Genomic DNA, 13,892 nt, shown 5'->3' with positions numbered 1-13,892 from the left:
CGACTTCTGGTCATTGCTCTTCACACACCTGTAGAAATAGCACAGGTAATATAGCGACTTCTGGTCATTGTTCTTCACACACCTGTAGCAATCACACAGGTAATATAACGACTTCTGGTCACTGCTCTTCACACACCTGCACACGTCACACAGGTAATATAACGACTTCTGGTCACTGCTCTTCACACACCTGTAGAAATAACACAGGTAATATAGCGACTTCTGGTCATTGTTCTTCACACACCTGTAGAAATAACACAGGTAATATAACGACTTCTGGTCACTGCTCTTCACACACCTGTAGAAATAACACAGGTAATATAGCGACTTCTGGTCACTGCTCTTCACACACCTGTAGAAATCACACAGGTAATATAGCGACTTCTGGTCATTGTTCTTCACACACCTGCACGCGTCACACAGGTAATATAACGATGGTACCCAGGGCAGGATCTGATAGGTATTTGTTCCTTCACTATCAAAATAACAATTGGTTTACAATCGGAGTGTGATATCCAGAAACCAAAACAGTAACATCAATATTTTAGTTCTGGGTGGATTAGTCGTCACTCTGTGTCAACACGTATTGCTCTGCTTCGAGCGTTCAGTATTATAGTATGATAGCATTTTAAGCGAGAAACTTGCACTCAGCAAAACAGTAAACAGGTAATTGCTGTTATAGATAGATAATTATTCTATCAGTGACGATCACCATGTTATGGTTTGTCTTTTTCTCTTGAACGTCATGTTGTGATGTCAGGATCAAATTGTTTAACGCATGACTAGTGCTAAATGTCAATGAGAGTTGATGGAATGTTTTTTCGCTCTCTCAGCATTCAATTGCCTTTATCAATCTTGCTTACTAGCGTGTGTCTTTTTTTTTAAATCAAAGAAGCAAGATCTTTGTTTCTTTGTATGTCATGTCATTGTGCCCTAAATGCAACATATACAGTAGTCTGTTTCCTTCGTGTATAATTTCAAATTTCAAGCAGCTTTGTGGTCAACCTATCAGTCATAGGTCCTCTTCCGAAACATGTCGCGGAATGGTTGGTTGGTTGGTTGGTTGGTTATTGCATTGTATCGTCCCTACAACCTAAATGGCTATCCGGGGCCCATTTCTTTTTGTTTTGTTTGTTTGCTTAACGCCCAGCCGACCACGAAGGGCCATATCAGGGCGGTGCTGCTTTGACATATAACGTGCGCCACACAAGACAGAAGTCGCAGCACAGGCTTCATGTCTCACCCAGTCACATTATTCTGACACCGGACCAACCAGTCCTAGCACTAACCCCATAATGCCAGACGCCAGGCGGAGCACCCACTAGATTGCCAATTTTAAAGTCTTAGGTATGACCCGGCCGGCGTTCGAACCCACGACCTCCCGATCAAAGGGCGGACGCCTTACCATTAGGTCCGGGGCCGATGCAAGTGTGTCTCCTTTCTCAGTTTATATGGCAGTCTACATGTTTAAAACTAGCTTCGTTTAGATCTTTCAAATTTGAAATGTAAAGGTTGTAAAACGCTGAAGTTCTATGCTTGAATGTCTTTTCAAATGTGTTACTTCGAATCTTGTTTAAATCTTGTTTAACTAAACCCCATCTTGTTGGGGTGGGGGGCATCTAGGAATGTCACGGAATAAACACACAATCAACACAATGTAGCAAACATGCAGCTAAACAAACAACGTGCGTACAAGCTCACGGATTGTATTCCAGAAGATCTAGAAAGACGTACCTGACGAAGTGAGGTTGGGAATTGTTCATGCGTGTCATGAGGTCCACTAAGGAGTTCTGAAACATAATAAACATGTACACATCCATTAAACATAATAAACATGCACACATCCATTAAACATAATAAACATGTACACATCCATTAAACATAATAAACATGTACACATCCATTAAACATAATGAACATGTACACATCCATTAAACATAATAAACATGCACACATCCATTAAATATTATTTTGTATATATGTCTATCTTTCTCTCCATCTCCACTATCTCTCTGCCTTTATCTCTCACGCTTCTATTTCTCAGTCTGTCTCTCCATATCTCCCTTCAATGCCTGTCTCTGTCTGTCCGTCTGTTTGTATGTTTGTCCATCCGTCCGATAGTCCTTCTGTCCTTCTCTCTCTCTCTCTCTCTCTCTCTCTCTCTCTCTCTCTCTCTCTCTATCTCTCTCTCTCTTTTGAGATTATATATTATAGATTATATATATTGTTTCTTACAAAATATTTCAATAAATTGTTTACCTCAGGACTTTACCCTGATGTATGGATGGAAGCCATAATTCATCCCCTTCACAAGAAAGGTGATAAGAATAATCCTGATAATTACAGAGGTATCTCATTATTATGTATAGCTACATTTTGAACAACAGATTGACGAATTGGATCGAAAAACATGAAATATTAAATGAGAGTCAAGCTGGTTTTCGCAGAGGCTATAGTACCGTTGATCATATTTTTACACTACACGCTTTGGTACAGAAGCAGTTATTGACACACAAGAAGTTGTATGTTGCTTTTATTGACTTTTGTAAAGCTTTTGATTCAGTTATAAGAACTACGTTGTGGAAAACTTTGAAGAAAAATGGAGTTAAAGGTAAGATGTACCAGGCGTATATGACGTGGTAAAAGCGAAAGTGCGACCAGGAAGTGATTTTTCGGACTCCTTTATGTGCCCAAGGGGTCTAAAACAGGGAGAAGTTTGTAGTCCAGTTTTGTTTTCTCTACTAATTAATGAGCTAGCTAATGATATTGTCCAGATGGGAAAACATGGTATTCAACTTATTCCAGACTTTTTGGAAATACATGTACTCATTCTGATGTTTGCAGATGATATTATTCTTATTTCAGATTCTGTATGCGGGCTCCAGAATCAGTTAAACATTCTGTGGGATTCGTCTAGACGTCTTGGACTTGAATTTAATTTAGACAAATCTAATATTGTTGTTTTTAGGAACGGTGGTTACTTGGCCTTGCGAGAAAGATGGGTGTGTGGTGGACATACTATGAGCGTTTTGAACATGTATAAGCATTTAGGAGTATGGTTGTCTACACGCCTGTCCTTCTCTCACACTCTTAATGATTTTGCTGCAAAAGGGAAAAAGGGAGTCATTGGTATTTTAAAATGTTTATGGCAACTGGGTGACAGATCTCCAGCTATTTTTTTCAAGCTTTTCGACGCACAGATTCAACCGATGCTGTCATATGGCGCCGAAGTTTGGGGGGTTGAAGCAGACCATACACCTATAGAGAGAGTTCATTTATTCGCACTTAAACGTTTTTTGAATACGAGTATGAGAAAACAAAATGCTATGGTCTTTGGAGAAACGGGAAGGTACCCCTTGTTTATAAACAGCTTTGTTAAATGCATTCGGTTTTGGCTACGTATATTGAGGATGCCACATCATCGCCTTCCGAGCAAGGCGTATAAAATGCTGAAATATCTCCATGAACAAAATAAGAAAACATGGGCCTCCTCGATCTGTTACACTCTGTACATATACGGTTTTGATGAAGTATGGGAAAACCAAGGTGTTGGCGATGAGAGGGCGTTCCTAACAGCATTTAAAGAAACACTTATTTCATCCTATAAGCAAACCTGGCTTGAAAATGTACAAGGAAGTGAACGTTTCTCTCTGTACAGAACCTTCAAATCAACCCTAACATTATCCAACTATTTAAGTGATTTGAAACATATTAAAGCTAGAAATCTTCTGATTAGACTTAGATTGGGAGTATCTCCTCTGAAAGTGCATCGATTTCGCTTTAATTTAAATGCAACCTCCGCTGATTTATCTTGTCCATTTTGTTGTGGCAGTGTTGAAGATGAAGTCCACTTTGTTTTAGTATGCCCTAAATATGCTGAGTTAAGAGAATATTATATTCCACGAAAATACACTAGAATCCCATCATTGTTTAAATTAACCATGCTGTTTTCAAACACTAGTAAGCCGCTATTGCTACGTTTTTTACATTTAGTCAAGTTTTGACTAAATGTTTTAACGAAGAGGGGGGAATCGAGACGAGGGTCGTGGTGTATGTGCGTGTGTCTGTCTGTGTGTGTGTGTGTAGAGCGATTCAGACTAAACTACTGGACCGATCTTTATGAAATTTTACATGAGAGTTCCTGGGATTGATATCCCCGAACGTTTGTTTCATTTGTTTGATAAATGTCTTTAATGACGTCATATCCGGCTTTTCGTGAAAGTTGAGGCGGCACTGTCACGCCCTCATTTTTTAACCAAATTGGTTGAAATTTTGGTCAAGTAATCTTCGACGAAGCCCGGACTTTGGTATTGCATTTCAGCTTGGTGGCTTAAAAATTAATTAATGACTTTGGTCATTAAAAATCGGAAAATTGTAAAAAAAAAAAAAAATTATAAAACGATCCAAATTTACGTTCATCTTATTCTCCATCATTTTCTGATTCCAAAAACATATAAATATGTTATATTTGGATTAAAACCAAGCTCTGAAAATTAAATATATAAAAATTATTATCAAAATTAAATTGTCGAAATCAATTAAAGAACACTTACATCTTATTCCTTGTCGGTTCCTGATTCAAAAAACATATAGATATGATATGTTTGGATTAAAAACACGCTCAGAAAGTTAAAACAAAGAGAGGTACAGAAAAGCGTGCTATCCTTCTTAGCGCAACTACTACCCCGCTCTTCTTGTCAATTTCACTGCCTTTGCCATGAGCGGTGGACTGACGATGCTACGAGTATACGGTCTTGCTGAAAAATGGCATTGCGTTCAGTTTCATTCTGTGAGTTCGACAGCTACTTGACAAAATGTTGTATTTTCGCCTTACGCGACTTGTCTACATTTGTCATGAAGGCGCTTTCTATTCGTAATCCGTAATCCGTAAACGAAACAGGGCGATACTCCCTTACAAAGCATACACGCGCTCGTAAACATACACTCACAGACACACACCATTCATATGACCACACGCAAACACAAACACCCATGTACGCGCAAGTGTGTGAAAAGCACAGCGGAATTATTGGAATAGGATTATATATAATGAGTAGGATGTTCTTGTTTTTGTTTACTAGACATGTGCATTTGTATGCTGGTGCTTGAGATGTGCTCATCTCCATGAAAAGGGCCCAAGGCCTACTCATTAAAACATTCAGACTTCAGACTTCAGATTTCAGACTTCAGACTTCTCTCTCTCTCTTTCTTTCTCTCTCTCTCTCTCTCTCTCTCTCTCTCTCTCTCTCTCTCCCCCCTCTCTCTTTCTAGCTGTTCAGCCCTCTAACAGACGTTTTCTCTCCAAAAGAAAACGAATTGTCAAAAATTCATGTTAGATTTCATCTAACTTGCAGTTTTACAGCCATGTTCTCATTGCATGTAAACGGTTGTGGCAAACACAAATGTAAATCACAGGCAGTGAACAAAATCATAGTCAAAACACCTGCTTACGTTACGGCAGTACCTCTTTCCCACAAGAAAAGGCATAAGCATACTTTTCAACATACGTGACGAAAGAAGACATAAGTATCTTCATTAACAGAAACAATGCGTCAGACAACAGTAAAAGGAAGATGGAGTTACAGCAGTAACACAATAAAGTAATCAACAAAAGATTGTTTAATGTAATTACTAATGATGGCCAGACTTTTTAAGCGAAAATCAATTGAATAAATAAGGCTGGGACATAACGGTACAAACAAATCTAAACGGTGTTATGTCGTACCCATGTTTGTTTTGTAATTAAAAGTTGTCAAGAAGAAAATATCGTATTGTTCTTGCGCTCCCGTTCAATTATCTTCCTGGTCAGTTTCGGCAAGTCCACTGCCGCGGTCTTGGCTGCAAGTGCCGAGGGTTTCTCTTGGGGTCTTTAGAATCCAGACAAGAAATCGGGTGAACTCCACTGAATTGTAACACGTTCGGTAACAACTCCTGTTGTGAATACTTATTCGAAGAGTACAAGGTATCAGTTCACTCGTGTTCACATCCAACCGAATTTCACAAGGATATCCTGATGTTGAAGATTCACAATCCTAAACTGTGAGACTTCTACTAGCGTCTAGATCTTCCTTCTCTATACCGAGCAATGAGAAAACCTGACGCCAAGTAACTGCGTTTCGTTTGATGGCTTGTGTCAGCACCCCTTCAATTCTTCTCTATGCGACCCACTCCCTCTATTGTACGCAATACCCGTTCAGCCGCGCACTCAGGCCATCTTGCATGTCAAGATACCCGTTTAGAAAGGAGCACATACATCCACCCTTCAATTCTATAGAATTACTCAGCGACCCATTGGCCTGAATCTACCCGGGGTGGTTTGCTGCTGAGGAGGGGTGGTGCTCACGGATTTAGCATCTCGAGTAGATCAGTTTTGAATCTTTCTGAGTTGACTTGTTCTTCTACCCCCTTAATGTTTCTAAATTCAGTTGACCAAGTCTGTACATTTTGACAAAAGTTCACGCAAACTGTCGTGGGTGTATAACGGTTGGAACAGAGCTTTTTTTTAATTTGAATGTGTAGCATAATGAAGATTCAGAAAATAAATTAAAATTTACAAAAATGTATTGTGGGAAACGCTCGTGTGAAAGTCACTGTAACAATTTATACATCGTCACTGTATCAATCCATCATAACCAAGCCAACGGTAAAGAAAGAAACACAAAGGAAAAACAAAGAAGATAACAGCTTTCAACAAGTCGTTATCAAAACAAAGTACATGTATCTTTGCGTTTTTTTTGGTGACACTAAATTTGGGACTATTCTGTGAATATGTGGATTTATTCCCCCCTCTGCTTCTTTACCTCTGTAAACTTGTAGGGGTAGTTATTTTTCGATAATGACCCAGCAACCAAACAAATAACGACCCAGCAACAGCCTGAATCCTCGATAGTGCAATGGGTTGAGAAGTTGTTCTGTTTCGGTACTACTTTTTGCGACTGAAAAGTTCCGAACGCTCTAACGTACGAAGTATACATCTCTGGAGCAAACAATACAAACATACCGCATTTAAAGTAACAACTACAGGCCTGAACACATGAATCTTCATATAAAATCCATGAGTTCGGTTGTTTTCTGAATCTAGATTTGCCGTGCTCAAACGTTCATCACAAGCAATTTCCAGCAAGGCAAGTAACTCATACTTTGTCTAGCGACAAGAGTAGTTCCTCTTCTTTTCACTCAGTTTCTTCGACAATAGACTGCAATCCGACGGTCAGTTTTCAACAATATTTCATTTAATAAACAGATCACACGCAACCAAATGCACATATCTCATCAATTTAAACAACATAAAGCGGTTTCATACACTATTTTCCCCAGAAAACTGAACTTCATACAGTTTTTAACGTTGGAACACGGGTGCAAAAGTTCGTCTGCTAGTCCCATTTGACGAAAGAACATTATCCTAAGCGATACCAAAACATATACAGAACACACAATATCTGCCTTTGCCGCCACAGCAGAATAACAGCATATCTGTGTACTTGAATTTAGTCCAAAATAGGAAAACTGACAAGAAGTGTTAACAGAATGGAATGATTTGCACGGAACTATACAACCGCGCATTAATCGATCGCCTGCGCAGGTTGACTGGTTGAGTGAATAGGATTCGATCAAACTTTCGCAAAAAACCTCCTCTTTTCTTTGAATAACTGAAGAAAGGAGGAATAAAGAGGTTACACACCTCGTCTCAGTGATTATAAAAAATAATGGTCTCAGTTCGCGGTCATGAAAAAGCTCGCTAAAGCTCGCATTTTTCATGATCCGCAAACTTCGACCATTATTTTTGTTACACGACACTTGAGATTGCCACAAGTTCTCAAACGTCGTATAGTTGTGTTCTTTTATTCTACGTCGCCCGTCTTCGCAGCAACAGAAAACAACTCGTCAAATTGAGTTCGAGGATTTATTTAGCATTACATACATACAACTGCACATCTAGCAGAACTCAAATAGAAGCTTTTTTAACATTCAAATCGCGCTGGCATATATAGTAAATACTCAATCTCGAGAATATTCCAGACCGAACATGATACAACTACATTATACGAGCCGTCTATGGACTAGAACAGTGACGCTCTCTGTGACGCACATCAAAAGCGCCGACGCACTTAATCCGAACGAACGCCACGAACTCACACTACAAACAGCGTGATAAACAACTTGTTTTGACAGGACTAGAAAGTTCACCTGCATTCTCGTCCAAGCATAAATATTGTGTTTACAAAATATAATATCGGTACTTTCCCACAAAGTACAAATAAGTCAACTACATTCAACACACAAAACTGAACCAAAGCTCAGCAACGGTAGCGTTTCCTAACATTACCCCCAACACCAGAAGAAATTTACCTAATTTCTTTCAATCATTGAAACGCTACCTGTACACATATTATGTATACATAACAGATTGAAAACCAGGTATGTACATTAGTCTGTTGGAGAGTGAACACAGTTTTAATCACATACTCGGCTGAGAAAATCTGCTCCAACATTGTCTGAACCTTTGATCGATTCCACTCGCATATCAAAGTTCTGCAAGTACATCACCCACCTCATGATACGATTATTCACAAACTTTGCAGAGTTCAGGTAGGTGAGGGGTTTGTGATCAGTCTGAAGCACGAATTTCACCCCTTGGAGGTAGAGTTCAAATTTCTTGATTCCCCACACGATGGCTAAACACTCTTTCTCCATGGACGAGTAATTCTTCTCGGCTCCTGACAGCTTCTTGCTGGCATAGCTGACCGGAAACGGTTTACCTCCATGCTCTTGCATCAGCATGGCGCCGATCCCTTCGTCCGATGCGTCTGTACGCAAGATGAACTCTTTGGCAGTATCAGGAAGGCGTAGCACCGGGTCTCGTGACATCAGGTCGCGCACAGTCTGATATGCCTTCTCCTGAGCTGGTCCCCAGAGTATTCGGTTGGGGCATCCTTTTCGGGTCATGTCCGACAAAGGCGCCGTTATGGCGGCGAAGTTTGGAATGAACTCTCTGTAGTACCCAGCCAATCCAAGGAAGGATCGCACCTGCTTCTTGGTTTCAGGACGTGGCGCATTGAGGATCTTGGTGACGTTTTCCAACAAAAGCCCCTTTTGACCTTCCTTCAGTGAATGACCTATGAAGTCAACGTTGTCGGTCCCCAAAATGCACTTGCTGGGTCTCACGGTCAGATTAGCTTTTGTCAGGCGGGAAAACAGTTCCCTCAAAGTCTCCAGATGCTCCTCAAAGGTCTCCGTGTGGACTAGCAGATCATCCCAGTAGTACACAACATTCTTCATTCCTTAGAGCATTTTTCGCTCTTCAGGGTAGCACCACTGTTCACCATGCCAAAAGGCATCCGCAGGCACTCATACGTTCCGTCTGGAGTTGCAAAGGCGGTCTTTGGTATGTCCTCTTCGCGCACAGGAATCTGCCAATATCCCTTGCTGAGATCGATCTTTGAGAAGATCTTACTGCCAGTCAACCGTCGGAACAGATCAGCCGCCGTCGGCATTGGTTCAGGGTCAAACACGGTGATCTTATTCACTTTCCTGAAGTCAATGCATACCCTGTTTGTACCGTCTTTCTTCTTGACAACAACAACGGGAGATGAGTAAGGGGATGATGACTCACGGATGACCCCCATCTTCAACATGTTGTCGATGTCCTTCTTCAAGGATTCCCGAGCCTGAAACGGGATAGGGTATGGTTTTGAGCGAACAGGAACGTCAGATGTGAGGTGGACTTCATGTTCGACCAAGGACGTAGAGCCTGGAACATCAGAGAACCTATGGGTGAAGTCGCCCATAAAATCATGCAGCTCCTTCTGCTGGTCTTCTGTCAGGTCAGGTCCTAGCTTGACGTCATCCACTCCCTCTTTCTTGTGGAGGTCTCCCAACTCCAGTAGTTCCTCACCGTCGAACTCGTCTAGTTCGGCTGGTTCTTCCACACTTGCTGCGACCTGTACTGCTTCCGGAGGTCTCTCCACATACAGTTTCAGGAGGTTAGCGTGGTAGATCTTGGACTTCTTGCCGACATTCACCTTGTAGTCGTTGATCCCTACCACGGCCTCAACCTCGTATGGGCCTTTCCACTGCATCAGTAGTTTGTTGTGATCAGTGGGAAGCAGTATCAGCACTTTGTTACCTGGTGTAAACTTCCTGTTTACGGCTTTGCGGTCGTAGTAGTGCTTTCCACTATCCTGAGACTTTCTCAAGTTTTCTCTCGCAATCTCGAGAGTCTCCTCCAGTTTCTCTCGCAACTCGAACACGTACTGGTAACTGTTCTTCACTTCAGGTGTGTCCACATCTTTCGTCCACAATTCCTTTAGTATCTGCATCGGGCCTCTCACGGTCCGCCCGTACATCAGCTCGAACGGGGAGAATCCAGTGGACTCTTGTGGCACCTCCCTGTATGCAAATAGCAAGGCATTGATGTAGCGATGCCACTGCCTTGGCTGCTCACTGCATAGTTTCTTCAGCGTGGACTTCAGCGTCGCATTGAATTTTTCGACCAGCCCATTGCACATCGGGTGATAGGGTGTCGTAGTCAAGTGACGAATGCTCAGCAGCCTGTTGACCTCTTCCATGCATTCAGAGACAAACTGTGTCCCCAGGTCTGTGAGGATCTCTTCAGGAACCCCAATTCTGCTGAAAATGTCCACAAGTGCCTCGGCAACAGTCTCGGTGTCAATTTTCTTCAGAGGCACGGCTTCTGGGTACCTGGTTGCATAGTCTACCAGGGTCAGTACCCAACGATGACCCGCTTCACTTGGCGGTTTGATCTCGCCGATGAGGTCAATGGCCACCCTCTTGAAAGGTCGGTCGATCAAAGGCATCTTCTGCAATGGCACTTTCGGGACCCTTCCTCGAGGTATGGTTTTCTGGCAAATATCGCACGATCGGCAGAATCGAGTCACATCTGCATGCAGTCCTGGCCAGTAAAACGCAGCCTGGATTCTGTCCGATGTCTTCTTGACACCCAGGTGACCTCCCATAATAGAGTCGTGGGCCACCTCCATCACCTGGCGCCTAAGTGGTTGAGGCACCAGAACTTGACGTAATGGCTTCCCACCGTTGACTCTCGGGTGCTGGAACACTCTGTACAGGATCTTGGCCTTCACTTCAAATTGCACAGTGCCTTCGCCCTTAGTCATCTCCTTGACAGGACGACTCCTGTACTTTGTTAAGGTCGAATCAGCTTCCTGTAGCTGAATCAGCCGATCCCTGTCCACGACAGCAGTTGCAGAACTGTTGGTGACCCTGAGTGGCGTAGTTGTTTTGTCCTTCTTCGCCTGGGCTCTGGTCGTCACAGCGCTTACAACCTGCGGCTGGTCGCGGCGATGCACAGTTGCTCTGTCATCTCGTAACAGTTCGCTGATATCTTCATTCGCGAATGGCAGTGGGTCTTCCTCCTCAGCAGCAGGCTGAGCTGAGCCCATTCTCCATTCGAAATCAGGGTCATCAGGACGTCTCGCACCCCCAATGTTCCCAATTAGTAGATCGTACAAGGGCTTCTTCAGGCAGACGGCCTCAACTTCTCCGGTGAAGTATGGAGTATCGATCTGGATTTTTACCACTGGTGCCTTCACGCATTTGCTGTCAGCCATGAGCGTCCACTTGAAGTCACCAGTGAACTTCTCTGTTGGCACCAGATCCTCTTTGACAATGACTCCATTGCAGCCCGAATCTCTGAGAACAGTCACTTCCTGCTTCTCAACAAATCCCTTCGACACGGGCATGTTCGACACTGACACAGCTGCGCTGGCGACGACAGAGATTGACTTGCCATTGGCGAGTAGAAGCTGGCCATCAGATATACATCCTTCCACGTCCGATGGTGTAGCCACTTGCTCGGCAGCCCTTGGAAGTATGACGCTGCTCGCACATACTTGTTGGTTCGAGCCACTCGTTTGCCTCTTGTTGTCGTAATATCTCCGTCGATGTTCTTGCGCTTTGTCATTGACATGTCCGTTATTTTTCTTTTGGGGACAGTTGGCGACTCGGTGGCCCTTGGCATTGCAAAGGAAACACGTTATGTTCTGCCCTTCATTGGATGATGGTGCGGACTCAGTTTGTCCCTTGGCAGGTTGGTTTCCCTGGTTCCCGCTCTTCTGGAAAGGTTTCGATGACTTTGACGTCCCCAGGGTCCTTCCATGAGCAATGAGATAACGCTCAGCAGCATCAGTAATGTCCTTCAAACCCCGCAGTTTTTGCTCTTCCAAGCGGGTCGCCAGGTCCTTCGGGCAGGCATTAAGGAACTGCTCCTTCACGATCAAGTCCCGCAGACTCTCGTATGACTGCTCTTCACCTGATAACTCCACCCACTTCTGCAGGTATGACGACAGGCGCTCCACAAACTGGCTCGGTGTCTCTCCAGACAATGGCTGGCATTCGCGGAAGCGTTGACGGTAGCCCCTTTCAGTGAAGTTGTAGCAACGCAACAGAGCTTCCTTCAGTACATCATAGTCTCTGGCGTCATCGTTTGAGAGTCTAGTGTAGACCTCAAGTGCTGCCCCAGTCAGATGTGCGCTAAGTTGAATCGCCCAGTCGTCGCGCTGCCATCTAGCACTCTCAGCGAACCTCTCGAATCTTGCAAGGTAGCAGTCGATCTGGTCCTTCCCGTCAGCGAATGCTGGAAGTTTCGGTGCCTTGTGTAACATTTGCTGCTGGTTATCTCTTTGGCGTGGTGCCTCGTGCTCGTTTTGAACACGCAACATTTCTGTTTGAAGCTCTAAGCGTTTCGTCTTCATTTCTATCTGGAGCTCTAAGCGTTTCAGCTCAATTTGCCTTTCTTCACGCTGTGCTTCTCTTTCTCTTTCTTTTTCTTCACGCTGCGCTTGTCTTTCTTCACGCTGCGCTTGTCTTTCTTCACGCTGCGCCAGCAGTCGTGTCTGGGACTCGACGAACTCCGTCAACTGCTTGCCTTTTAGTCCCAGTTCAACTCCTTTTTCCCAGAACTCAGCCATTCTGGTCTTTTCCGGTGCGTTCGTCTGTATTCTTTCACAGCCCCGAACGTAGACGAATGTAGTCTTCTAAAAGAACACAGTCTCTACTGCACCTCCGATGCTTCTTTTGTCGCTGTTCACCTTCGTAGACGCAGGCTGCCACCCTCCTCGTCTAACGTGACGGCGCACTCTGCTCACGATACGTACACGACGTACCTCAGTCGTATTTCGTAGTATTAATGCACTAGCTCCGCGACGAAGTCCGTCTCGTCCAAACGGCAGCTAACCTCTGTAATCCCGATACACTCCGGCGTCGCTCACCGTATCGAGCTGCGGCGATTACCAAACTCTTCCCACAGTCACACCGAATCCACGGTTCCGTAGTCTCAATACTGATCCCTCAGGATACACCCGATTGATGGCTACCTCCTGTGACTGTCTTGACGCTGGTCCTTGTTGCTGGAAAACCCTTGGCGTTAAACGTAGATCCTTGGCTTGGCCCCCAATTGTTACACGACACTTGAGATTGCCACAAGTTCTCAAACGTCGTATAGTTGTGTTCTTTTATTCTACGTCGCCCGTCTTCGCAGCAACAGAAAACAACTCGTCAAATTGAGTTCGAGGATTTATTTAGCATTACATACATACAACTGCACATCTAGCAGAACTCAAATAGAAGCTTTTTTAACATTCAAATCGCGCTGGCATATATAGTAAATACTCAATCTCGAGAATATTCCAGACCGAACATGATACAACTACATTATACGAGCCGTCTATGGACTAGAACAGTGACGCTCTCTGTGACGCACATCAAAAGCGCCGACGCACTTAATCCGAACGAACGCCACGAACTCACACTACAAACAGCGTGATAAACAACTTGTTTTGACAGGACTAGAAAGTTCACCTGCATTCTCGTCCAAGCATAAATATTGTGTTTACAAAATATAATATCGGTACTTT

At 43.5% G+C, this 13,892-nt stretch overlaps 1 protein-coding gene across 1 annotated transcript in view; it reads right to left on the bottom strand.

Moving 5' to 3' along the window:
- The window catches only part of LOC138946549 (chitin synthase chs-2-like), a gene marked incomplete in the record, with an annotated part of 102,352 nt that overhangs the window by 65,689 nt on the left and 22,771 nt on the right, over positions 1–13,892 (bottom strand). Inside the window, 1 exon segment of the mRNA XM_070317993.1 lies at positions 1,735–1,790. Coding sequence (XP_070174094.1) covers positions 1,735–1,790 — 56 coding nt within the window.

The sequence above is a fragment of the Littorina saxatilis genome, linkage group LG1, assembly GCF_037325665.1.
Source record: "Littorina saxatilis isolate snail1 linkage group LG1, US_GU_Lsax_2.0, whole genome shotgun sequence".
Classification (NCBI taxonomy): Eukaryota; Metazoa; Mollusca; class Gastropoda; order Littorinimorpha; family Littorinidae; genus Littorina; species Littorina saxatilis.
The sequence above is the reverse complement of the archived record's forward strand: the minus strand, read 5'-3'. Positions and strand labels throughout refer to the sequence as shown.